Consider the following 24,736-nt stretch of genomic DNA (forward strand, 5'->3'; position numbering starts at 1 on the left):
GAGTCGTTATCGACAACAATAGTAGAAGATATATAGAAAAATAATTTAAAGTGTTGTATTAAGAAGATCTAAGACGGGTGAAAAAAAAGAAAGACAACAACTGCGATTGGACAATATTTCAACTTTTGGTTCAGGAAGGATATTAGAAAATTGTTCTGCTGACATTAAATGCAAAGTTACAAGACTATATTATACAAAAACAAATACGAGTGTCATTACAAGACTAGTGGTTGGGTGGGGAGGGGTTGGGGTAGTTAGAAGCACGAGGATCTAAGTTCAATTCTCATTGTGACCATCTTTGTAATTTTTCTTATTTTTACCAAAAAATTTCCTTCATTGCTGAATATAGAAAATATTCTGCTAAACCAGTGTGCTTATGTTCTCTGTAGATTTAATCAAGCTATTTGAGATTTTTTATTCACAAGGACAATTCATATTTGTTCAATCATTCTAAACATGTCTTGCAATAAAGCAGGCCACATGACTTAGTTAAATCATCTTATATGAGCATATGAAATAAAACCAAAATATTTAGTTAAACTGTCTAATTTATCATCACTTTATGTAATATAACAATTTTCCCCTAACTAGATGTAAAGTTTCTCCCAAAAGAAATTTGGCCTGAAAAATCCTTTTAAAAGTTAAATTTTATAAAAAAAATTAGACGGTTTACACATTATTATAGATATAAAATGCAGCAATCATAATTACGACATTACCAACATTGGAAGAATAAAAGACATCCCTGACTTCATTAACATAAATGACACAAGTATTAAAAAATATATAGACATCAATATGCCAAAAGAAAAATCATAATATCATGAACATAAACTAAATCTTCTTCTGTGGAACAGACAATATAAATGCAGAGCTTGACTGCTGTAGGAATATATATAACCACTAACACATGAAGTAACAAAATAATGAACATCTTTCTTAAAAATTAAAATCAAGATGGTGTGATCTCATATAATAGACTATGTAAATTGATTCAGCAATCCCTAAACATTACAGTAAAGGGAAGAAAACTAAAAACCCACAAACAATAATCATTGGAAATTTTCATTTTTCTTTTTCTTAACAAAGTATTATCCTTGCTTAACAATTATCGCTTCACACATCCTTTCTCGGACTCGTTGGTTAATGTTTGACGCTAATAAAAATGTAAATAAAATCACTTTCAAAATAAAAACCAACTAAACAATGTAACAAAAAAAAAACAAAGAAAGAAAAAGAAAATAGAAAGCCTTATAAAGCAAAACAAAATTTTGATATTGACGAATGAATATCTATAGGCTGAAATTGAAATAGATCGTTGATGACAGTAATGAAATTATGATCAACTGAAATTTAATCAAATTATCCTATTATACAACAATCAAATTTAAAGCAACAAAAATCATGAAAACTACTAAACCTATGCCATTACACTTTCTACAGCACATGAATAAACAAGAAATCAATGAAAATTTATCTAACATTTAAACCCTATTTAATAAAAAATATAATTTTTCATCCACCCTAAAAGTCCATATGTAGAGTTCTTGGTTCTCTTCAAACTTATTAGTAGAGACGACATTATTCCAATGCTTTGAAAGGTTTAAAGTATAGGTGTTCTCCATATCCCACTTCTTCAATAGTAAAGTGAATTCTCTAAGACATGGGTCCAACACATGCACTTCCACACCAACAAGTTTTCCCTTTCCACTAGTGCCTTCTCTTTCCTTCAATTTTGCAATCTCAGTTTCTGTGAGGAAATCACACCTAATTTCGTTTCTTGGCATTGACAAACGATTTTTATTCGTGTCCAAATCTGAACGATAGAGTTTCTTGTGCATGAGAAATGTAATATCACCACCATTTAACTCATTGACTCGATTCTCGAATTCTATGGACAATTTTGGTGATGGATGCTTTATCTTAATTTTCTTTCTCGATGTTTGGTTCTCTGGCATGTCTTCTTCCTTAGACATCTCACTAATTGGTCTACATGAACAAACAAAAGTCATACATTTAATATATTTACTATAGTATTTAATCAACATAAATTGAGTTACAATTGTGTACCTTTTTCTAGTATTCTTTTCCCTTGATCGCAATCCAAATCCTAGATGTAGCTTGGAAAAATGATTTATTTGAGCAAATTGTTCTTCACTATAAAATTGTGGTGCATGTTGCCATAATGCCACGTCCAAAAGTTTAGGCACAAAGGGTTTGAACGTTATCTCGTTAAACGCCTCCCAATCTGTAATACTTGCCACTAATTCTTGTAAAGTTTTCAAGTCCCTCATGATGCTAAAAAGAATCAAGCTTAAGAGTAGAAAAAGGCAAATGAAAGAAAAAATAGTGGTGAAAAGAAGAGGGTTTCTTTTACAGTAAAAGAATGTGTGAGAGAGTGAAAGAAAATAAGTTATAAATAGTAAGAAAAATAAAGATACAAAAAAAAAATATTGATAAGAAAAGATTATAAAATTTTAAAAATAACATAATTTAATTATCAAAGATAAATCTCCTTTCAAGAAAATCAAGAAAATTATAAAAGATAAAACTATCAATCATAAATTTCACAATAACTATAATTAAAATTATAAAAGACGTAACTACTTATATCATTAATTTTAAAAGATCCTAATATCTTATATCTTGTTTCACATTGAATCTTTTGTTATACTTTTCGATCATATGATAATAACTTTATTGTGATTTCTTTTCTATGATTTTGGATTATTAAATATTGGAGGTAATGCAATTTCACTATAAAAGATTTCATTTTTCATTTTTTTCCTTTTTCCCCCTACAATGTTTAAATTTAATTTGCCCTGTCGTGGGACTGCAATTTGAGGCAGGATGGCAAAATAATATATCTTCCCATAATCTATCTGGTTTATCTATATTAAATTTAATTGTATCTATCTAATTGTTTTATAAAAAAAATACGTGGATCTAATTATTTTCAATAATCAATTGTTTCCTTTCTTTTTCAAGCTATTTTATTTACAATGGTGATTTTTTTTTATAATTTATTTTCAACTTAGATTGTCTATTCAATCCTTTCCTTACAGTTTTGGATCCTAACTGCTTCCAATTAATTAATATAATTTTATTTTCTATATATATATATATATATAGATATATATATATATATATATATATATATTCCTTCTTTCAATATTTATTTAAGCGTAACAAAAAAAATGCAATTACCAAAATCTATCTAATTCGTCTATATATATAAATTCTATTTCAAACCAACCACTTATGTAAAAAGAAAATACTTTTATTAAATGGGGTGAATTATATGATTAAATTAATGGAAGGATAACCATTAAAAATAGTATGATTAAAAATCTTATCTTATTTTTCAAAATTAATGAATTATCTAATTAACACTTTTAATTTTTAAAATTGGCGGAAGTATGAGTAATTGGTATGCATGATATAGATAAAGATATTTGATACACTTTTTAATAGGTTTTGATCGGGATCTCATTAGAAGAACAATATAAACTAACTTATCGACTGATTTATCTTTCAAAACTAATTATATTAAAATATTCTTCTCGCTTTTAATTCTATATATGCTATTATACGGTTGTATTTACATATTAATTAAAACATGTCTTTCTAAAAAAACTTTGCCGCCCAAATCTCTTGAAACCTAAATGCACAAAGTCACAAACACGGTGGTTTTACTTTTTATTTCATTAGTTTTTTTTATTTGTTTTATAATTGATAAGAAAGTCTTAGAAGAAAAATATATTATATATTTAATTATACTTAAAAATTAGTAAAAAAAAATGTCTTTATAGTATACACATTTTCATAATCGTTTTGTTTAATATATTAAGAATTTCATAAACTTACTCTTTTTAAAATTTATTTTTCAAACTTCTTACACCTTCTAAATATATATTAAAGACTCTTCACATCCTATTGTTAATCACTTTCATATATTTAGCTTCAATTATTTTTTATTATTTTTTATTTCTATCTTTTAAATAAAAATACACAAAAGCACAAAATATTTAATTATTTTATGCTAGTAAAAATAAAGGTAAACTCTACTTGGCATATTATTAACTCATGGATTTACGAATGTTTGTTGATTCCAACTAGTACTCTGCTCGCTACTCAAATCTCAAAAATTTTAAATTTGAGTCTTGAATTTGATAAAAATAATGTTGGAAGGAACAATCTGATGAACGATCTTGGGTCAAAGGTCTAATTACTAAAATCATGAGTAGGAGCACAAGCTTAGCTTTAAACCCTAGTTAGCTTAGTTTCTCTCACAAGCTTTTCCACACCTATATATATCTTACACACTTGTAGCTGACCACTTTTTGATAATATATGAGTTTTCACTTTAGAAAATTCTCTCAAAGAGTCCTTAAGAACCGTAAGGAAATTCTCCCTTCTTAAGCTCCTTCACAAAGGAATCCTTCCTTTGTGCTTTAGTGCTTCTTCTTCCTTCACTTGCGAGAACAAATTAACCACGGATCCAACACCTTCTCCATGAGTTTGGAGTCACCTTCATCCATTGGAACCTCAAAGGAAGATGTATGGACATTAAAGGAAGCAAGGAGAAGAACATCCGTCACTTCTTCTCGCTTGTTCTATCACAATCTTAATGCAGCCAAGTTTCGAGAGAGACTAATTTTCTGCAAAGATAATATATGTTCTTGCCAATACCATAATAATAGTAATAAAATACATGAATTTCCTTTTTTTATTATTATAATTTACAAAATATTATATACATTATTATTATACCATTATTTTGTTATTATAATATGATATTTATATGTATGTATAATATGTCTGTAATTTCTAATATAGTTATAATATTATTAATATATTATATAATAAATATTTATTTTTATATAATATTTTTATTTGTGAAATTATATTAGTATAGTTGTAATATACTCATGTATGGTAATGAACCCAATAATGATAGAAGGAAGTACAATGACAATTTATGTGATAATTTAATTTTTTATTTTTATTTTAAATTATTTATTTTAATCTAAAGATTGTTATTAATTATTTAGATATTTGTAAGTATTTTCACTCAAGTCCTCCTATATGTATGTGTTTGCAGGTGTTGTTTTAAATAGAAATGAGAACTATTATAATAACTTTTAAATTATAAATAGAAACTTTTAGCTAAAAAGTATTTAATTCAATAAAAATAAGGTATTTTTAGATATTAAAAATACATTATTTAAATATAATAATTTTAATTTGAAATATTTTAAAAATAATCAGTCACTAAATTAATATATAAAAATTTTATCATTATATAAATGGATACTCATTTTAGTGATCACTTTAGTTTCTATTTTTATATGGATCATTTTTCCCTTTTTATTCTACTAAGAAACCTAAACTATTCTTTCTCTCTCAACGTCTTTGTCTTTTTCTTTAGTTTTTTTTCTCTCTAATTTTATACTATATTGTTACTACTTATCCCTTTAAATAACTATTTGTTTCATTATTTACCTTTTTATTTATTTTAAAAAAATATAAAAGATCAAAAGTTAGAGTGTCTTTTTTCTTTCATCAGTGAATATTAATGAATAGATAACTTAGTAGTTTGTTTTTTGTAATTATGATATTAATACAAAGTATTCAATAAAAGTAGTGACTAATCTCCTCCAGAAATTTGAGTGCATACAAAAGGACTATTTTTTTTCTTCAATATAACTCACTTCATACCTAAGATCTGAATTTCAACCTAGTCTTTATATCCAAGGTTAGGATTCGAACCTTAAACAACTTGATTATGAAACACAAACTACTATTACTTGTGCCAATTTTATACGATCCTTGCAACAAAAATATGAGATTGTAATCCAAATAACACGAAAATAATAACATTCACAGTCATAAATAAGTTGATTACACTTGATAAAAAAAACTAATTAAAGTGGAACAATATAATCTTTACATATACATTATTATACACTACGCATAAACTTCTTAGGTCTTACATTCCCTTCTATACACAAAGTATCTCCTTTGTTTATACTTGCTCCGAAAAAATATATAAAGATACATTCAAACATATGGAAAGGTTTTAGTAATTGAGGTTTACCAAATAGCAATTTCAAACTACTAAATCTCAATGTGAACTACTTCCCCTGTTTCAACTCTGCATCCCAAAACAAACAGTGTTTTAGGTTTCAGATAATAACTAGATTGCAATAACCTTCATTCCCATTTGCACATAATTTGATGTGTGTGCTTGAAATCATAAGTTAGCACCAAACCTCTATCCATTCTCCTAAATACAAAACTCTCTACAAGCACATAGCAACCAAATCTCTCCCACTTGTTAGTTCCTCTAAACTCCTCTACTCTCACCACACTCTCTTGCCTTCCATCACTTGCTTTCCATCCAACTCTCTCTTGCTCCCATTTCATTCTCCCAACCACTTCCAAACTCAATCCAACCCTCATCTCTCTTCCATCGTCACCAAAACTCCTAAACCATAATATCCCTTCAACCACACCATTTTCATCCCAAACAGCATCTCTTCCTGCAACCTTCACCACTTCAGTTTGGATAGCAACATCTACAAGCACAGTATCTTCTCCACTGTTTTCATTTTCCTTTGAAAATATCTTCTCCCATCTTTGCACAAGTGTGACCTCATAGAACATTGACATTTTCATCTGCTCCTTTAGCCCCATTCCTTCCTTCAAAAACATGAAAGGGCAGTACCACTTTCCAACTTCCACTGATTCAGAACTACCATTGGACACTGAGAAGTTGAAATGTGGAAGCTTGGAACGCAAGGAATCATTGGGTCCTAAAGCTTCATGCAACTGGTAATTGCGGGGAGTTCTAGCCTCAACATTCCAACCTTTTGTCCTCAAGAAGCGAGGTGGAATTCCATCTGGGGCAACAGACTTTGCCTGAAAACCATGTCTCTTCTTGATTATTTCAACTTGCTGATAATCATCAGAGGGAGCCAAAGCTCTTGGTTTAACATCTTTCACAAAGCTGCAGCATAAACAAGTGGTCTTGTCCTCTTCCTTTGAACTTGTACTCGCTTGGCTGAAATCAATTCAGTTAATGATTAAGGGGTGTGTTTCATTTCTGCTTTCAAAAACTCTGTTTGGTATTATTTAAGATGCAACTAACCAAAATGAAATGAACTTATAAAAACTGCACTGAATTGAATTAGGAATCAGTTCAGCGAATTTGAAATGAATTACACTCCAATAGTTTTGTTGGAAATGTGCCTTTAATTACTAGCAAAGTAGTTTTAATTTTAGTTTGAATAAATCAATTAGTCAATTGATAAAAATATGTTATTATGTTGTTAGTTAATTTTATTCTCTAGTTATTGGTAACGTTCCTAAAATCATTGCTCATGATTTCTATTAGGTTATTTCGATGTATTTAAATATGTCATATTCAACAAAATATAATATACTTTCCATCGAAAAACAAGAGTCATATTGTTTTGTTATTCTTCTGTTTTTCTATATCCTAAAACTAAAATCAACTAGTTTGAATTGAACTCCAATCTAAATGTTTGAGCTACAGGACTACCTCACAAGTAAGTATATATATTTATATAATGCTTCAAAAGGTCGAAGAGATTATAAGAGTCACCTTAAACTCAAATAGGAGATAATATTAAAGTTAGTTGATGCATAAAATCCGAGATGCAGTTTTTCAATGAATTCTGATGGTCTAAAGGTTAAAATGGTATATCATGATTAACTAATTAACATATAAAAAATGAACACATACCCTTGATGTTTGCCCTGCCTTCTTATGACGTAGTAGCAGTTTGAAGAAAGTGGCTGATTCAATACTGGGATAAACAAGACCTTGTCCCTGTGAGTATCAGTGCTTTCACCTGAACTTGTTGTGTATGTGGTGGTCAAGTTCTTGTCCTGAGGAAAAGGAAGATGCTTGATTCTTGGGTCCTCACACAAACCAAAACAAGTGTAAGTAGGGGGTAGATCCCAGATTACAAGATAACCTGAATTTGGTCCAAATGGAGGTTCTGAAAGAGCACCAGGGTTACTCTTGTACATAGATATTGGTCTTGTCACATACATTTTTCTTGTTCTTTTTTCTCTCTTTGATTTTTCTGTTATGTTTCTATAGCGATCAATCGTTGTTTCTCGTGAATATATAGGACTCCAAGGAACGATACAAGTACCTGTCATTGGTGTAAATGGATAATGTGTATATATATATATCAAGATAAAGTAAATTTGAATACTTGTCAATTGGTGAAAGGATGGTTGAGAATAATATTGTCTGAATTTTGAAAAGTTCAAATTTATCAACTATTTAAAACTCAATTTCAGTAACGATTTTATTTTATCCTTGTCAGGTACTTTTTCTTATTTTTCAATGGAGTTGTAATGTTTCAGCAGCATTTTTGTTACACTATGTCGTAATAATAAAATTAAAACATATATTTCAACACACTCAATACATTTTATTTATCCAATAAATAAAGGGTAAGAATTAGCGATATTTTAGTTTAAGAATATAATATTCCTTGTCGGCGTAGCACATGTTCAGCTCAGAGGAAATATGGTGGATGCAATTTCAAGGAAATTTCCTCGGAAAGACGTGTTTTGATTTTTGTGGTCCTTAGTTTACTTCTTCATAAAGAAAATTAAAATACTGGGTGCTGTTATTCAACCAAAGCAGAAGAGTCAATTAGATATTTTTATGGTACACTCAATTACATCTTATAATATTGAAAAGGTCGAATGCGTATAAAACTTCAACTAAAACATAAAATTTAATAGATCCGTGTAGTTAAAAATATTTACAAAAAAATTATTATAACTAAAAATTTTATAATTAAATCTTCTTACCTTTGGTATAGTGACAAGAAAATTTCTTGTGGTAACTATTTATTTATTTTTTATTATTTGTTGTGAATGTTTATGATTAAATCTCTAATTTTAATATGCTAATTGTTAAATTATTAAAATGTTATATAATGACATGATATTTATTATTATTTTGTTTTTAATTTAATGTTGAATCTTTAACAATATTTTACTTCTTTTATTAAACATGCAACAAATAGGGAAAAAAATACAAAAAGAGAAGAAATAAGTACAATTAAGGGATAACATGAAGCAAATATGAAGGTTAACCATGCATGATAGTACTTGGAGTGTAAACATGATTGTGTTTGTCAAGTATGTACAACCATGTTATAAAGTATAGTCCTGCTTGTCAAATATGCATAACCATGTTAAGAAGCACGATCGTGCTTGTCAACTATGCAAAATTGCGCTCTAAAACTTTCTAAATGACAAAGTAGGTCCTTAACACTAATAAAGCACACACGTGCTATGAAACACGATTGTGTTTCTTGTTTTAATGAAGCACATCCATATTGTTGATCATGATGGTGTTTGCTGAGATGCATGATCATGCTTAAAAGTTGTTATATATTTTTATATATGTAATGTACCCTTCGGATCTCCAGTTGGCCGAGCAAACCGATCAATGGCTCTTCGTGTCGTTAACACTCAAGTTAGAAGGGTTGTGTACCCTCCGAATCTCCAATTGATAGAACAGGCCGATCAATGGCTCTTCGCGTCGCTAATGCTCGGGCCAAGAGGGTTGTGTTCCCTTTAAATCTCCAATTGGCCGAGCAAACTAATCAATGGCTCTTCATGTCGCTAACGCTCGAGCTAGGAGGGTTGTGTATCTTTCGAATCTCCAATTGGCCGAGCAAACCGATCAATGGCTCTTCGCGTCACTAATGCTCAAGCCAAAAGGGTTGTGTACCCTCCGAGTCTCCATAGGCTTATTATGGGAGACATCCACGCGCATTTCAGGGGATTAGGGTCAAAGATTCATATGATGGATATGAGACCCATATAAATAAGGAGAAAGGGGATTCGTGGAGAGGCAGGTCTTTTTTTTGTCACTCTTAAATATTCTAGGTCAGGATGACAACTAGATTCTCTTAGAATTCACATCACTAAGAGTTTTTCGGTTGCTATCCCTTTACTGGAACAATATATAAATAGGGATGTCTTGTGATCATTTAGCTTTTAACTTTAATTTTTCATATATTTTTCTCTCTTTCTTTCGTTATTGAAATTTTGTAAGAGACTAAATGTCAAATCCTTAGAGAAGGATTCTTCCAATTATAGTTATTCCTTTTCCTCTACAGTTTCTAGCAACATGTTTGACTAGTTTATCTATTTTAGGGTTATAATATAATTGTTCCTCATGAATTCCAATGATGAATTTCATGATTTACTTTTTGTTAATTGTCTTATTATTTTAGTGTTTTCAATTCTTATATTGAAAGTGCATGATCAAACTCTTTTAATTAATAAAACCCTAAAATAATTGAATTCTAGAAATTTACATGATCAAACTAATTTTCTTAATTCCCAATTGTATTAATTTATTAATTTGTTAATATTTGTGCATTTATGCTTTGTTTTTAGAATAAATCTCTTATAATCAATTTCGAATCTTTTTAAAATAAAGATTGCTAGTTTCTCAAAACCAAAGGGTCCTTAGCAATTTCACAAGTAAATTGATGTAATTACTTTGTGATTTATGATGTTTATCTTGTGGGGATTAAGAATATAAGTCATAATTCTAGGATTTTTATCTCTGAATTTTAATAATTTTCTAGTATTTTTTTTAAAATTAATAATCTCTCCAATCAAATATTTCTTCAAACTACTGAAATTAAGATTAAATTGGTAATTGTTGAAAACTGATAATTTATGATTCTTCATATTCTTTATTTTATATGCCTATGTTAGTATGTAAGATAGAGAGTATTACACTACTCTCTGTCTTTAAACATGTATCAATATTAGCATTTTAGTTACATTTGTTTTTTGAATTTTTGACGTATTTGATTGTCAATTTTTCACTTTTAAAGTTTTTTTTTTAATTTCCTTTGATTTAAAGACTAATATAACAATATTTTTTTTTTCAAATTTAGGGTTCAAATTGATTGATTATTCCAAAACTTACACAATTGAATTTTTATATATATAAAAAAATAGTAAATAAAGTTACATCTCAACACTATTTTATTTAAAGTAGTAAATGCATCATGTATGACCAGTACTTTTTCACTAGTGATATCAGTGAGTCTTTGGTGATTGCTAGCATCAACAAGAAGCCTTTTAGTTCTTTAAAGTCATAGTAAAAACACCAACAATAATCATTTTAATGATTAGGATAAAATTTTCCACTTTCTTTCTTCAAGCATCCGTCATAAAGTTGACATGAGTCACTTGGATATATATATTGTAACCAAAAAATAGTCCAACAAGGATACAAATACAATTGGTCAAGTCAGTGACATTTTGAATGACAAACAAACGTCCAAATAAAATACTCTGCTTCTATCTTCTTCATCGGGAAGACTACTAAAAATAATATGCCAAAGTTAGAACAAATGTACATGTATATATTGGGATTATATTCTAATTTCGCATATTTCTAAAATATTTGTTAGAAATATTGGAAAAAAAAAAAAGGAATTTAATGCTATATGTAGGAAGTGACTATCAAGATAGTCAAAGGACCAAGCCTAACATAATGGCTATTTGATTTAGTAGTTTGAACTTTGAAATAACCTATTACAAACAAGTTATGAATTTTACGTTGTGTTACCCAACCTCAAAGCACTTGTCCATAAATGATTCTTTGAATCAATTTTCATGGTTGGTTCTAGTTATGCTGCATCATATAGAAGTGTGAAACGATTTTTATAACCAAAATAAATATGAAAGTTAAAACTCAACTGTTTATTTTAAAATAATTGAAATTATAGACTTTGATCAGAAGTGTACATTACATGTACAATTGTACTTACCAGTTGAGTGATGAATCTAACAACATATCTCTCAAAGTCAGAATATAATTCATCAATCTCATATAGAGATATTAGGATGGATATCATAGTCAACTTTTTTGTAGAGAGTTGACTCCTTTATGTCCTATTATTTGCCTACACCACCAATTCCAAGTTAGGAGAAATTGCTCCCGAGTTTGTTGAAATGTGCTTCATATCTATATACATTTAGGAATCCAATGTTGACGAAAAAGAGACATAAGAAAGGGGAAGAATAAAACATTATGGATAAAACTAGAGCTTCATAAACTAACTAGAACACTATTGTACAAACATATTTATATACATGCATATTACCATATTATTATCCTCACATCTCACTTAATAATCATAATCAATCAACATCATGATCAATCATAACAACGAACCCACGAGTTCATACCAAGTTCACAATGACCATCAACAAATTGCTGGTATGATATATAATGAATATTTTAGCAACTATTTGTTTCACAAGAAATGATATTAGTTTGCTATATGTTCGCAGCAATATATCATAGGAAGTAACATTGTGAAGTTTAGTTTAAATTAAAAAATGGAAATAAAGACGAATTAAGTGAAAAGAGAAAATTAACCTGTTTAACTGGGAGTGAGAACTCTTTTAGGTCATTCTCTAAGGCATGCACAATCTTTCCAATGCTCTAATCAGTGCTTCACAAGATACAATACATAAATAGCACTGTAGAAATTGGTGGCAGCAAAAACACAAAGCGGTGGTCCATTTGTTTGATGCATTATGCTGGTGATAGTAAAGCAGAGTTCTTTGTTTAAACACATATCCACATTGACACATGCAATTTGTTTTTTTTCAATAGGTGGCACATTATACTTTAACATGATACATGAAATAGACACATATAAGACAATGTCGATCAAATTACTATGTCCAATAAATTCCTTATATCCCACAAATTCATCCACCACATTCATTATTTGGTTGCACATTCTGTAATATCTTGAATTTTTATACAATATTATAATATTTTAAATTTTTATTATCATTATTTTATTTTTAAAATAATAATCCAAATTTCTAATTACTATATTTTAAAAATAAGAAAGAGAAAGTATAATGTTTTATTTTTAATACTTTAAAATTTTTATATTTTCAGTAAACTAAAATGGAAATATATAATTATATTATAAAAATCCTATTTATAATATTTTTTAAAATAATATTTTAATTGTTATTATAAAATATAAATATTTAAAATATTTAAAATCTTAAATGTTTAATATAAATAATAAGATTATTTTTTTTAAATCTCTTATAATATAAATAGTTAAAAAAAACTGTTACAGATAAAATGACCCTTATCCATAAGAAACCAAAATTTAACTATAAGTAAAAAAGACTTAAAACTTCCACTACTACAAAAATATTATTCTACATCGGGTCTTCTACATCGGTTGTTCAATAACTGATGTAAAAAAGAGGTGCGGTGGCAATTTTGTAATTATTTACAAATTATTAGCCATTCTACGTCAGTTTTAATAAGAAACAATGTAAAAGTATACTATTCTACATCGATTTTAATAAGAAACGATGTAAAAGTACACTATTATTAGCCATTTTACGCATTATTTACGAACTATTAGCCATTCAACGAGCACTTGTTGGCACTCCCTTGCAAAATGCCCTAATTCTCCACAGCTGTAGCAATTTCCAACACCACCGCCGCCACCTCCTCCACCGTACCTTCCACCATCGCCTCCGCCATACCTCCCTCCACCGCCGCCGCCTCCTCCACTGCCTCCTTGAAAACGGTAACGGCGCAGCCTTCTCCGCTAGCCCTAGGGATCGAGGTCATCGACGAGACGGCGTTGCTCCACTCCGTCGCCAACAACCTCCGTTCTTCAAGAAGACGAGGAGGAGGAGCCAAGAACAATAGGAGGACCGACGAGACAACACTGCCATGGCCCAAGAACAAGCCCAAGCCCAAGATCTCTTGACAAACAAAATGGACCTATTTTAGCTTTTCTTTTTCATTTTTGTCTAAATTTGGAGTTGGTATTATTCAAGTTGTGAGGGGGTGGTGATTTCTCATTTAGTCTTGGTGAGTATGGAGATGGGAGAAAAAACGGAAACCACATGGGCTTCAGTTTATAAATTACTTGTAATTATATTTTGTGATATCATATGCCATGACCTGAGGCTTGTAAGTTTCAGGTGCGAGTTTTATGAAATTTTATACATATTTAAATTTAAATATCTGATACCTATCATATTCTATATATTATTAGTATAATTGTATTGTCGTTGTGTCAGATATACGTTTCATATTTGTGCATCATAAAATCTAGCACAATACAAAGAGATTAAGTTCACTTGCTTGATGTTTATATCCTTTTTCATTTATCATAAATCCATTTGAATGCGTAGCTAATTCGTATGCTGTAATGTTATAACTGCGTTGAAAGTTTAATTATTGGCAAATTTGCTTGTTTTCAGGAAATGAAAAAGGGGTCCAACCATGGATAAATCTCCGGGTTAGAATCTTTATCTCTTATGAGTATATTTATTTTAACTTTTTTTCTTATAAATATTACGAGTTCTGAATATGTTTGTGTCTAAACTTTTTATTCCAGTGGCAGCTACACTCTCATAATAATAAATATATATTTTATTTTTTGCTTTTTGGGGGTTGCATGCAAACATGTCCTAACTCATATTATTTGTTTGCATTCCCTTCACCTTTCTCTAACCATTGTGTTTGTTGAATGTTTATGTGCAATTATATTTTTTTATGTGCTGATGTTAAGTACGGGAAGCATGTGCATATTCTTCCCGTGGATGATACCATTGAGGGTGTTACTGGGAACCTCTTTGATGCCTACTTAAAACGTGAGTCGGTTACTATTTTTTCAAGGTTTTGTTTGTTGTGTAGGAGAATTGGGATTGATTGTCTTTGGATAAACTTGAGTAATTTGAGTGCATAGGATGGTTTAACAAAGGCAGTAATTAAGTAGTACTATTATTATCCAAAAAAATAGTATTATTATTACTGTCTAACTTGCTCTATTTTTATCATATAATGTGCATGTAGAAATAAATTTAATAGTGTAGAAATAGTATGAGTTGTGTATATGTATATAAAAAGTGGTGTTTATAGTAACAGAGAGTTAGAGTAACTTATATAAGATTTTTATGTTTGAATATTATATAAAATATTTATATAATATTTATTTTTCTTTTTCATTGTTTAGTTGCAATGTTATATATGTAAATTTATCTTTAACATATAATTATTAAATTACCATTATTTATCCTATTTTGCTGATTCATTACCGTTTTTCAATAATTATATATTTGCTTCCATTTAGGCATTGATCTCATCATCATTATTATTATATAGTAATAAGATTGACAACAAATAGTGTGTCTTGAAGCATTTGATTGTTCGTTAATTGTTTGTATTGGTGTTTGAGAGTAGAGTTTCAGGAGCTGTTTGCCCTGCAAATAAGCATGATTTTTTTTATAAAAAAAAATCAATCTACATCGGTTCTCAAGAGAACCGATGTAGATTTAAGCTTAAATCTACATCGGTTTTTCAGAACCGATGTAAAAAACTATACATTTTCTACATCGGTCTATTCTACATCGGTTTTAGAACCGATGTAGATGGCTTTAGAGAACCGATGTAGAATGTGCATATTGTAGTAGTGTTCTCATTCATTCCTAACTAAATTGAATTATATATATATATATATATATATATATATATATATATATATATATATATATATATATATATATATATATATATATATATAAAAGATTTTGCCTATAAATATAGGCCAAAAGATGGGGTCGTAGCTTAGAAATAGAAGAGATGAACGAGGAGATTGAGAAGGAAGAGAGAAAAGAAAGAAGAAAGAATGGGAAGAAAAAAAAAATTCGTTTAGATAGCTTTAAATTATCTCTAAATATTTCTATTTTTCTATTAAGGTAAGGGGGGAGAAATCTTTATATTTTTTCAAATTTTTTATATTATTATATTTATTTATTTTATATTTATTTAAGTGAGGTATCCTAACCTCATTCATTTGTTCAATTTATGATATTTTTAACTCTAAATAGTTAATAAGGTGTTACTAGTTTAGATTGTTTTATTATCTTTTGATTTTCACATATGTCATATATCTAGTTTAATACTTTTAACCACATCTCATTGCTGTAAATTATATTGTACTGAATTTTACAATTAAAAATATTCTAAATCTTTTAATTTAAATATTTTTATATTATTTTTAACTATAATCTAGTTTTCTTTTTTATTATTCTTAAGCTCAACTTATTATTATATCATCATTACTTATAAAGATAAATGTCAATCTATGACCATAAGAATGAAAAATCTAAAATATATAATTAATATTGATTACAAATAATTTTGTACGTTCTATTTATTTATTTGTATTTATTGCAAAATTATTTTTACTCCTTATTTTTTTTATTTTAAAATTAAATTAATTATAATGCAAATAGATGGATCTTTTTGACATACCTGACCCTTTTACTTCAGTTATATCGGTTGTATTCTCTAGAACAAATTGGAGTGTCGATGCAGTTGCCAATTTAGTTACTTTTCACAGTGTAAGATTATCAACTTTTATATTCTTTCCAAACTAGGAAATTCGCACCATTGTGGATGGCCCCATACTAGTTACCTTCTATCTATCCCCCGACCAATCATGTCAACCCAATAGTAAATTTATTTCAACCTAATATGTAATTCTTATAGTAAAAGTATATAAATAAATAGTTTGTAAACAAGTACGTTATTGTAAATGTTTTATAATAGTACGCGATGTATATAAAATCCAACTATCACTAGTATAAAAATTAGTTTCAAGATCGGGGTTTTAAGATCAATTATAAGAAAACCGATCTTAAAAGTGACGCGATGACATTTTTGTAAATAATGTTACAACTTTTAAGATCGATCACATTTTAGTTGATCATAAAAGTGACACGATGATATTTTTGTAAATAAGGTCACAACTTTTAAGATCGATCACATTTTAGCCAATCTTAAAAGTGATGCGGTAATATTTTTGTAAATAAGGTTGCAACTTTTAAGATTGGTCACATTTTAACTGATCTTAAAAGTGATGCGGTGGAATTTTTGTAAATAAGGTTATAGCTTTTAAGATCGGTCACATTTTAGTTGATCTTACAAGTACTTTTAAGACCAGTTAAAATGTGACCAATCTTAAAAGTTATAAATTTATTTACAAAAATGCTACTGCATCACTTTTTAAAATCGGCTCTCTAATGGCTGATCTTAAAAGTTCATTATAAAAAAAAATAGGTGTATAGTGGTGCTTTATTTCTAGGGGATTTATTAAAAAATTATATATTTATATATACAATAACAATACTTATCTTATTTTATCCATGTCATTAATTAAAACTTAAAAACTTATATACTTTTAAACAACAAAAATTATAAAAACTATTTTTATATAATTTTTAAAATAATTATAATTATTATAAAAATTAGTAACCTTAACACAACATTATTTTGAATCAACTAAAACAAATGATGTTGTGAAGGGAGTGAGATGAAATTAAGCAAGTAAAGCAAGAGGTAGAATTTCATTTTAATTTTCACATCCAAATTCAGAGGCCATGGATTCTTTGTTAACAAAGGATAGCCTGAGGCTCGTGAAGTGCTCCCACAAACCCATTTTCAAAGGTAAAATCCCTAATCCCAATTTTTCTCCTCCGATTCGAATGTATGTATTGTGAATCCCGATTGTCGATTGTCGATTCGCAAAGGCTCGTGGTTGTAAATGTTTGGTTTTTGCTTTGGAGATCATTGTTCTAGTGTTGTGGTGCTACATTAGCATTTTGGGACCATTCCTTTCTCCATCCCACCATCAAAGTCCAAACAACTTTCTTTTTTTTTCTTCTCTGATGCTATTGTTGTGTTATACTCTTCCTTGTGCTAGATCTGAAGCTATGAGGCCAAATCCTCTTCTTTCATTTCCACCACATGCTTAAATTGCAAGTTGGAGCCTCCCTCTTCTACTTCTACTTTAAGATCGACTATTAGGATGACCGATCTTAAAAGTTCAGCTTTTGACTACTAATCTTATAAAGTTCAACTTTTAAGATCAATTCCTTCAAGATCGATCAAGGAACCGATCTTAAAATTAAAAAAACAACTGATTTTAAAAGTATTTTTTCCACTAGTGTATATGTACATTATTTCATGAAATTTTCTTTTATCTTTATTACAAATATTATTAATTTTATAGTTGCGTTAGTAAATCATAAGAAATATATTATTTTAGATTTATAAAAAAAATAGACACTACACATTCTAATTGAACATGCTGGATCAAATAGATCGACACATAATGAAATAGTGTCGATCAAATTATTTTGTCGGTGAATTCCATATATCCCACAAATCCATCCACATTTATGATCACAAGATATATACAAGCAAACATGTGGTGGGAATAGGTAGGCAATGGATAGGAAATATTAATTAAAAAAATTATTATAATTAAATTAAAAAATTACTCTTAAATTATCGTTAAAACAACTTTAAATCATTCAAATATAACTCATATTCAAGCAACATTAGAAATATAAAGTCCTAAACATAAATTATGTTAAAATGTCTTTTTTGGTCCTTATAGTTTCACCAACTTTATCTTTTAGTTCCTATGGTTTTAAAAAAATACTTTTAGTTTCTATACTTATCTTTTTTTTAATTCTTTTATATTCCTACCGTTAATTTGTCTATAATTGACTCTTTTGTGATGATGTGACATGAGTCTTCAATTTTGTATTTGTGATGTGGTATTTTATGGTTAAAATATCTTTTTGGTTTGTATAGTATCATTTATTTTACTTTTTTAGTCTTTATAGTTTAAAATAGTTATTTTTAGTCTTTATACTTACCTTTTTTTTTTTATCTCTTTAAGTCCCTATCATTAATTTGTGTTTGTTGTTTTTGTGTGAGTACATGACACTAATTTGTTTAGTTTGGTGGATGATGATGTGTGACTTAATATATATATATATGGTTTAGGAAGAGAAAAAAAAGCAAGTCTTTGATCAACATAAAGTTCCTTTCTATCCTTGTCAATGTGCTCGTGAAGCAAGTGAAGAAAAACCTTATTATGGTCTTTCTTTTATTGCAGTGGAGAACAATAGTGTTGCTATTTTTGATGGAGTGTAGTGGTGTTGGATGTCATGTGCAAAGAAGTGTTTCATGGACTTTTGTGGCGAACGATGTTGTTGCTTGGTGAACTTTTGAAGCGAAACACAATAGTGAAGATAGGTGGTTTTAATCCCATCTTTTTCATCTTGTTATTTCGTTTGAATTCACCATAGGAAAATGTTTTATCGTTTGGCCAAGTTAATTCCATGTGAAATTAGGGATGTATTTGTGCAATTTCATTGTTGATGTATTTTACAAAGGTCATTTTCTAAATATGTCAAAGTAGTCACAAGGTGATTTGTTAAAATATGTGAAGGGGAGAGATATTTACGATGATCGAATGTGATTTAGATGAGTGGTCAATACAATAAATGACTAGTTTGAAATAAAAATGGACTATAAAGAATGTGACACTATTTGTTAAAACTAACTTGATAAAAAAAAAAAAAAAGCCTTCAAACTAGTTTGTTGGAAAAAAACTGGGTTATAAAGAAAAAAAACTGATCAATTTAGGAGATAACTAATTTTTTGAAATTAATTTGGTAAAAAATAACAATAAGGACTTAAAAAGATTAAAAAAAATTGTAAATATAAGGACTAAAAAAAATTATTTTAAACTATAAAGACTAAAAGAAAAAATAAGTGAAATTATTAAATCAAAAAGTAAAGTAAGTGAAATTAAAGAGATTAAAAAAGTATTTTAAGTGCAAAATAATTACTACATTACAAACATGAAATTGGAGACCTCTACCAAACATCAACACCAAAGGTGACCACGTTACACACAAATTAATGGTAAATACTTGAAAGGATTAAAAGAAGGTAAGTATAGGACTAAAAAAGTCTTTTTAAATTATAGGAATCAAAAATATATTTTAACCTATAAATTATAACTATTTAATATTATAATTAGTAAGAATAGAAACATGTCAAGTAGAGTAGATTTTGGCATGCTTAAGTCTAATTTGTCTTGTTATGAATTTTTTTTTCAAGGTTTGACTTGGTTTATTGAAGAGTCTTCCTTACATAATTGTTTTACAAAACCTATAAGCATAACTAGATCAATGAACTTTGTTCGTCATCTAAATTATTCATTTTTTTAAGTATAACTATTCTAATAAGGTTCAAACTTGGGACTTTTAGTACACTAGTCCAACTTTTACCTTTTAGGTTGACTTAGTAGTTCGTATTCTTTCTTTGTAAAGGCTAATAATAATATTGCTAAAAATTAACAAGTTATTTTATCAAAAATAATATTGTGAACTTCTCTATAAATTTAAAATTTTAAACTTATTAATATCAATAAAACAAAAATTACTACTTCTCTATATAATACAGGATTAGCAGCAAAATTTGACTGGATTTAAAGTGGGATTAAAAAGCTAAGTTAAACATATTATTAGTTTCTCTAAATATCTTAAAGTTTGGCTTTAGTGTCCCTTAAGGTTTTTTTGGGTCCCTCAATTAAGGAAATGTATTAAATGTTATGCATTTTACTAACATTGTTAACAAAGGTTCACAAAAAGGCCTAATTCAATACCACGTCTAAAAAAAATGATTTTGTACATGTAACTTTTTTTTTTAAAAAAAAATTCCTGATGTTGTATCTAATAAAACATTTTAAAAAAATTGATTTTGTACATATAAATGTAATTTTTTTTTAAATATAACATCATCATAGCGTCGTCATCACATTTTTTAATGTGGCTAAACATGAGTTTATGTATGATCTTGAAATTGATGAATTGTACATTTAAAAACGGAAATAAAAAAAGCCTTTAAATATTTCAAATGATTAGAGTCTGATCTTTGCTTTCAACAATAAAATTTTGCACATCCACATAAATCTGCATTCAGTGATTATTCTTACATATACAAACTACCTCATTGGTTTAACCATTTTCTCCACAAAAGTATATATACAAGTATAAACATCGAAATAACTGACTTGCAATTACAAATCAAAGGAGTTTTAAAATATTCATTCCCATTTGCACATGATTTGATGTGTGTGCAATTCCATCTGGGGTGTCGGATTTTGCGTACAAACCATGTCTTGTTTTAGATTGTTTCAACTACTGATAATCATCACAGGGAACCAATGGTTTTGGCTTAACATATTTGACAAAGCTACAACATAAACAAGTGACCTTGTCCTCTTCCCTTGAACTTGTGCTTGCTTGGCTGAAAACAATTCAGGTACAAATTAATTTGAAGAAATAATGCTTTTTGTAGTTTTAAACTCAATTTTTTTTTTTAATTTCAAACTTTCAATTAATGCAGAACTAAATAAAAGAGAAGAGAATTACCATAAGACACACATCAATTATGACATTTGCACATTCATTCTTCTACGAGGCCTCTTCCTTGCTCTTCTTGTCACCCTTTTAGTAGGTTGAACTTCAACCATCCTCACAAGCCATAGAGGTTTTCCCATTAACAATACACAACATCCTAAGGCCACCCCAAATGCCATTCCACATCCATATCCTACGGCCACTGGTTTCCAACCAAACCCAAATTTCTCTTCACTCGAGAAGGTTGGTGAAGCTGAAGAACATTGTTTACATTTCATGTCACATTTAGTTGACAATGGAAGTCCACATAAGCCCATGTTTCCCACATAGGAATCATTTGAAAAGGTGTTGAACTGTTTTCCTTGAGGTATTTCTCCTACAAGATGGTTATGAGAAAGATTCAAGACTGCAAGATAGTTCAGATTGGTCAATTCCATAGGAATCCCACCAGTGAGCAAATTTGAGGAGAGATCTAATGATTCCAAATTTGTCAAATTTCCTAACTCACTAGGAATAGTACCCATGAGTTTATTGTGCGACAGGTTGAGTCCTCTGAGTGCTTTAAGCTTTCCAAGAACATATGGAATCTTTCCCTCAAAACTATTTGCAGATAGATCCAAAGTTGCCAATTTTGTAGGGATTCTGGTTATGATCAAGTTGACCCCTTTCATTGTTATAACCATGGAATCATATGAAAGGCTGTAATGTTGGAATTTATCACTATAAATAATGTAATTAAATTCCACATATTGTGAACTATTTTCCAATTCAACTGGATTCTTCATGGCTTCTAAATTTTTTATATAGCCTAATGGTAATGAGCCACTGAAGTCATTGTATGAGATGTCAAGAATTGTTAAACTGGGAAATATGTTCTTGGTGTATGAACTGGTAATGGGACCATGGAACTTATTGGCTCTTAAAACTAGCACTCTTAATTTTGGTAGCTTCTGAAGCCAATGGGGAAATGTATCTTCTATTTGATTGTTGCCAAGATTTAAAACCTGCAATTGTGTACATTTGGACAAAGATGTAGGCAAAGGACCTTTTAGTTGGTTTCCACCGAGATTCACATCACTAAGCTTGTTCTTTGGAAAAAAAGGGGGCAAAGATCCTTGAAGTTTGTTCATGTGTAGATCCAAAACTTGAAGGGATGACAAGTTTACAAGGCATGGTGGAATGGTTCCCTTCAGCCTGTTATGTGACAAGTTGAGAATCTGAAGAGAACTTAGATTGCAAATCGATGAAGATATGTCACCAGCTAGTAAGTTGAAACTAAGATCAAGCACATGGAGCCTGTAATTCCATGAGAATTGGTCCATTGATGTTGTCAACAGGTTTCGAGAGAGGTTCAAAATTTGTAAAGAATCCATTTCATACAACCAATTTGGGATTTTCCCAATAAATTTGTTATCAGACATTTCAAGACAACTCAAACTCGAGAATTTTCCTAACAATTTGGGAAACTCAGTTAAATTGTTAGAAGATAACTCTAATATTTTCAAACGAGGGAAACTATAATTAACATCAGATTCAAAGTCTATGAATAATTGACTAATGTGATTGAGGGAGAGCACTTCCAATTTTTGAAATTTGGAAAATAATGGAAAGTGGACAGTGCCATTCCAACCATTTGATGATAGACATAAACCAGTTAAGTTTACAAGGTTGAAGATTGATTTTGGAATATTACCCTGTAGTTTGTTGTTGCACAACAATAGAAACTCTAAAGAATATGCTGAGATTGCATTTATGTGCCCTGTGAACTGATTATTTGATAGATCTATACCTATCAAAGATGGCAAAGAAAAACACCATGCTGGAATTGTCCCATTCAGTAAGTTGTTATTTAACCTCAAGGCAATTAACTTTGAAAGTCCTGTTATTTTGTTAGGCAGAGGACCCTCTAATTTATTATAAGAACAATTCAAGCCAGAAAGTTGAGTTGAGTTGAACAATGAAGATGGAATTTGCCCTTCCAAGTTGTTTGCAGTAAGATCAAGGGTTTTCAACTTGGTTAGCCCACCAAAGACATTTGGAATTGAGCCACTAAATTTGTTGAATGAAAGATTCAAGTGAATGAGATTTTGAAGTTGCGAGATTTGGAAAGGAATTTCACCTTCAAAGTTAGAGCTAGACAAGTTGAGATGCATGAGGTCCACAAAGTCACCAAAGAGAGGTAACAAGTGAGACTTGGAGAAGTCATTGAAAGCAAGGTCAAGTGACTGGAGACGAGTGAGACGAAAAAGAGTGTTATTTGGATGAAGTTTTCCTTGGAGTCCACTGCAGCTAAGGTTGAGACCAATCACGTGACCAGAGATGGGGTCACACGTGACTCCAAGCCACGAGCAACAATTTGTGTCATTTTCCCACGTTTTTGTCTTTGCGTGAGTTTGATTGCATGCACCGGAAACATGTTCAGTATTGCTAGTAAAAGAGGTCTTCAACCGAAGTAAGGCATGGCTCTGGTCTGAAGGACACAAGGGTTGGGAAGAATGAGAAGATAGGAAGTGGAAGAGCAACAAATGTAAACTTAGAATAACTTGGAATAGCAACCCCATTTCAAGTAAGCACAGAATGAATAGTAATTGATAAGGAACTAATTGACCAGTATTTATAGCCAAAAATAAGAGTTGTGGGCAAAGTAAGCTTTGATCAATTGTCTGTAGTGACCCACATGAAAACAAAGTTAAATGTAAAAAAATAGATAACATTAAAAAAAAAATTATCATCTGATCATACACACTTACATAATATTTATTATTAAAAATTATTTTTACTTATACTATTATATTATATTATATATATATATATATAAATATATATTATAAGTATGGGGAATGCTAATATACTCCCACCTATTTTTTAGTGGAAGTATGTTAGCAATCTACACCAAAATTTTATGACAAAAAAATCACTCATTTCTTTTGATTTGGTTAATTCGTACAAAGGATATTATAATAATTTAATTTTAAATGAAAATAAAATATTTTCTCTCTCTTATTAATTTTATTCTCCAATTCATTTATTTTTCTTATTAATTAATTTTTATTTGTTCATAGAGAGAGGGGGAGACATCATGAGAGATGAGAGAGAAATGAGTTAAAGAAAAAATTTAATAGTAGAGAGATAAATATGTTAGAGAAAGAATTTAATAGGAAAGAGAAATGAGTTGGAGAAAGAATTTAAGAAGAGAGAGAATTGACTTAGAGAATGAAGTTAATAAGAGAGAGAAAATATTTTATTTTTATTTAAAATTAAATTAAATTACTATAATATCCTTTATACAAATTAACCAAATTAAAAGAAATAACTGATTTTTTTGTCCTAAAATTTTGGTGTAGGTTGCTAACAT

At 29.2% G+C, this 24,736-nt stretch overlaps 3 protein-coding genes across 3 annotated transcripts; all 3 read right to left on the reverse strand.

Annotated features, from left to right (window-relative positions):
• Positions 1-725: 725 nt before the first annotated feature.
• On the reverse strand, positions 726-3,105 carry LOC145953199 (B3 domain-containing protein At2g24670-like). The gene is made up of 2 exons (XM_083067006.1): positions 2,071-3,105; positions 726-1,989 (listed from the first exon to the last, which is right to left on the reverse strand). Exons 1-2 carry the CDS (start codon positions 2,292-2,294, stop codon positions 1,485-1,487), a joined length of 729 nt encoding a protein of 242 aa, XP_082923132.1. The 5' UTR covers positions 2,295-3,105; the 3' UTR covers positions 726-1,484.
• A 2,758-nt stretch (positions 3,106-5,863) lies between these two features.
• LOC109806017 (uncharacterized) lies at positions 5,864-8,163 on the reverse strand. Its single transcript, XM_020368347.2, has 2 exons — positions 7,772-8,163; positions 5,864-7,066 (listed from the first exon to the last, which is right to left on the reverse strand). Exons 1-2 carry the CDS (start codon positions 8,083-8,085, stop codon positions 6,217-6,219), a joined length of 1,164 nt encoding a protein of 387 aa, XP_020223936.1. The 5' UTR covers positions 8,086-8,163; the 3' UTR covers positions 5,864-6,216.
• A 12,727-nt stretch (positions 8,164-20,890) lies between these two features.
• On the reverse strand, positions 20,891-23,942 carry LOC109806350 (uncharacterized). The gene is made up of 2 exons (XM_029272979.2): positions 21,394-23,942; positions 20,891-21,268 (listed from the first exon to the last, which is right to left on the reverse strand). The coding sequence occupies exon 1, from the start codon at positions 23,940-23,942 to the stop codon at positions 21,411-21,413; it is 2,532 nt and encodes an 843-aa protein (XP_029128812.2). The 3' UTR covers positions 20,891-21,268; positions 21,394-21,410.
• Positions 23,943-24,736: the final 794 nt, after the last annotated feature.

This window comes from Cajanus cajan, chromosome 11 (genome assembly GCF_000230855.2).
Source record: "Cajanus cajan strain Asha chromosome 11, NIPB_CcT2T_4, whole genome shotgun sequence".
NCBI lineage: Eukaryota > Viridiplantae > Streptophyta > Magnoliopsida > Fabales > Fabaceae > Cajanus > Cajanus cajan.

Excerpts from the sequence above, each read along its gene's own strand:
- LOC109806017 (XM_020368347.2), bottom strand. The coding sequence starts at position 8,085 with ATGTATGTGACAAGACCAATATCTATGTACAAGAGTAACCCTGGTGCT. Across the intron at positions 7,067-7,771 it reads AGGCAGGGCAAACATCAAGG|CCAAGCGAGTACAAGTTCAA; the intron begins GTATGTGTTCAT and ends AATTGATTTCAG.
- LOC109806350 (XM_029272979.2), bottom strand. The coding sequence starts at position 23,942 with ATGGGGTTGCTATTCCAAGTTATTCTAAGTTTACATTTGTTGCTCTTC.
- LOC145953199 (XM_083067006.1), bottom strand. The coding sequence starts at position 2,294 with ATGAGGGACTTGAAAACTTTACAAGAATTAGTGGCAAGTATTACAGAT. Across the intron at positions 1,990-2,070 it reads GAAAAGAATACTAGAAAAAG|ACCAATTAGTGAGATGTCTA; the intron begins GTACACAATTGT and ends TTGTTCATGTAG.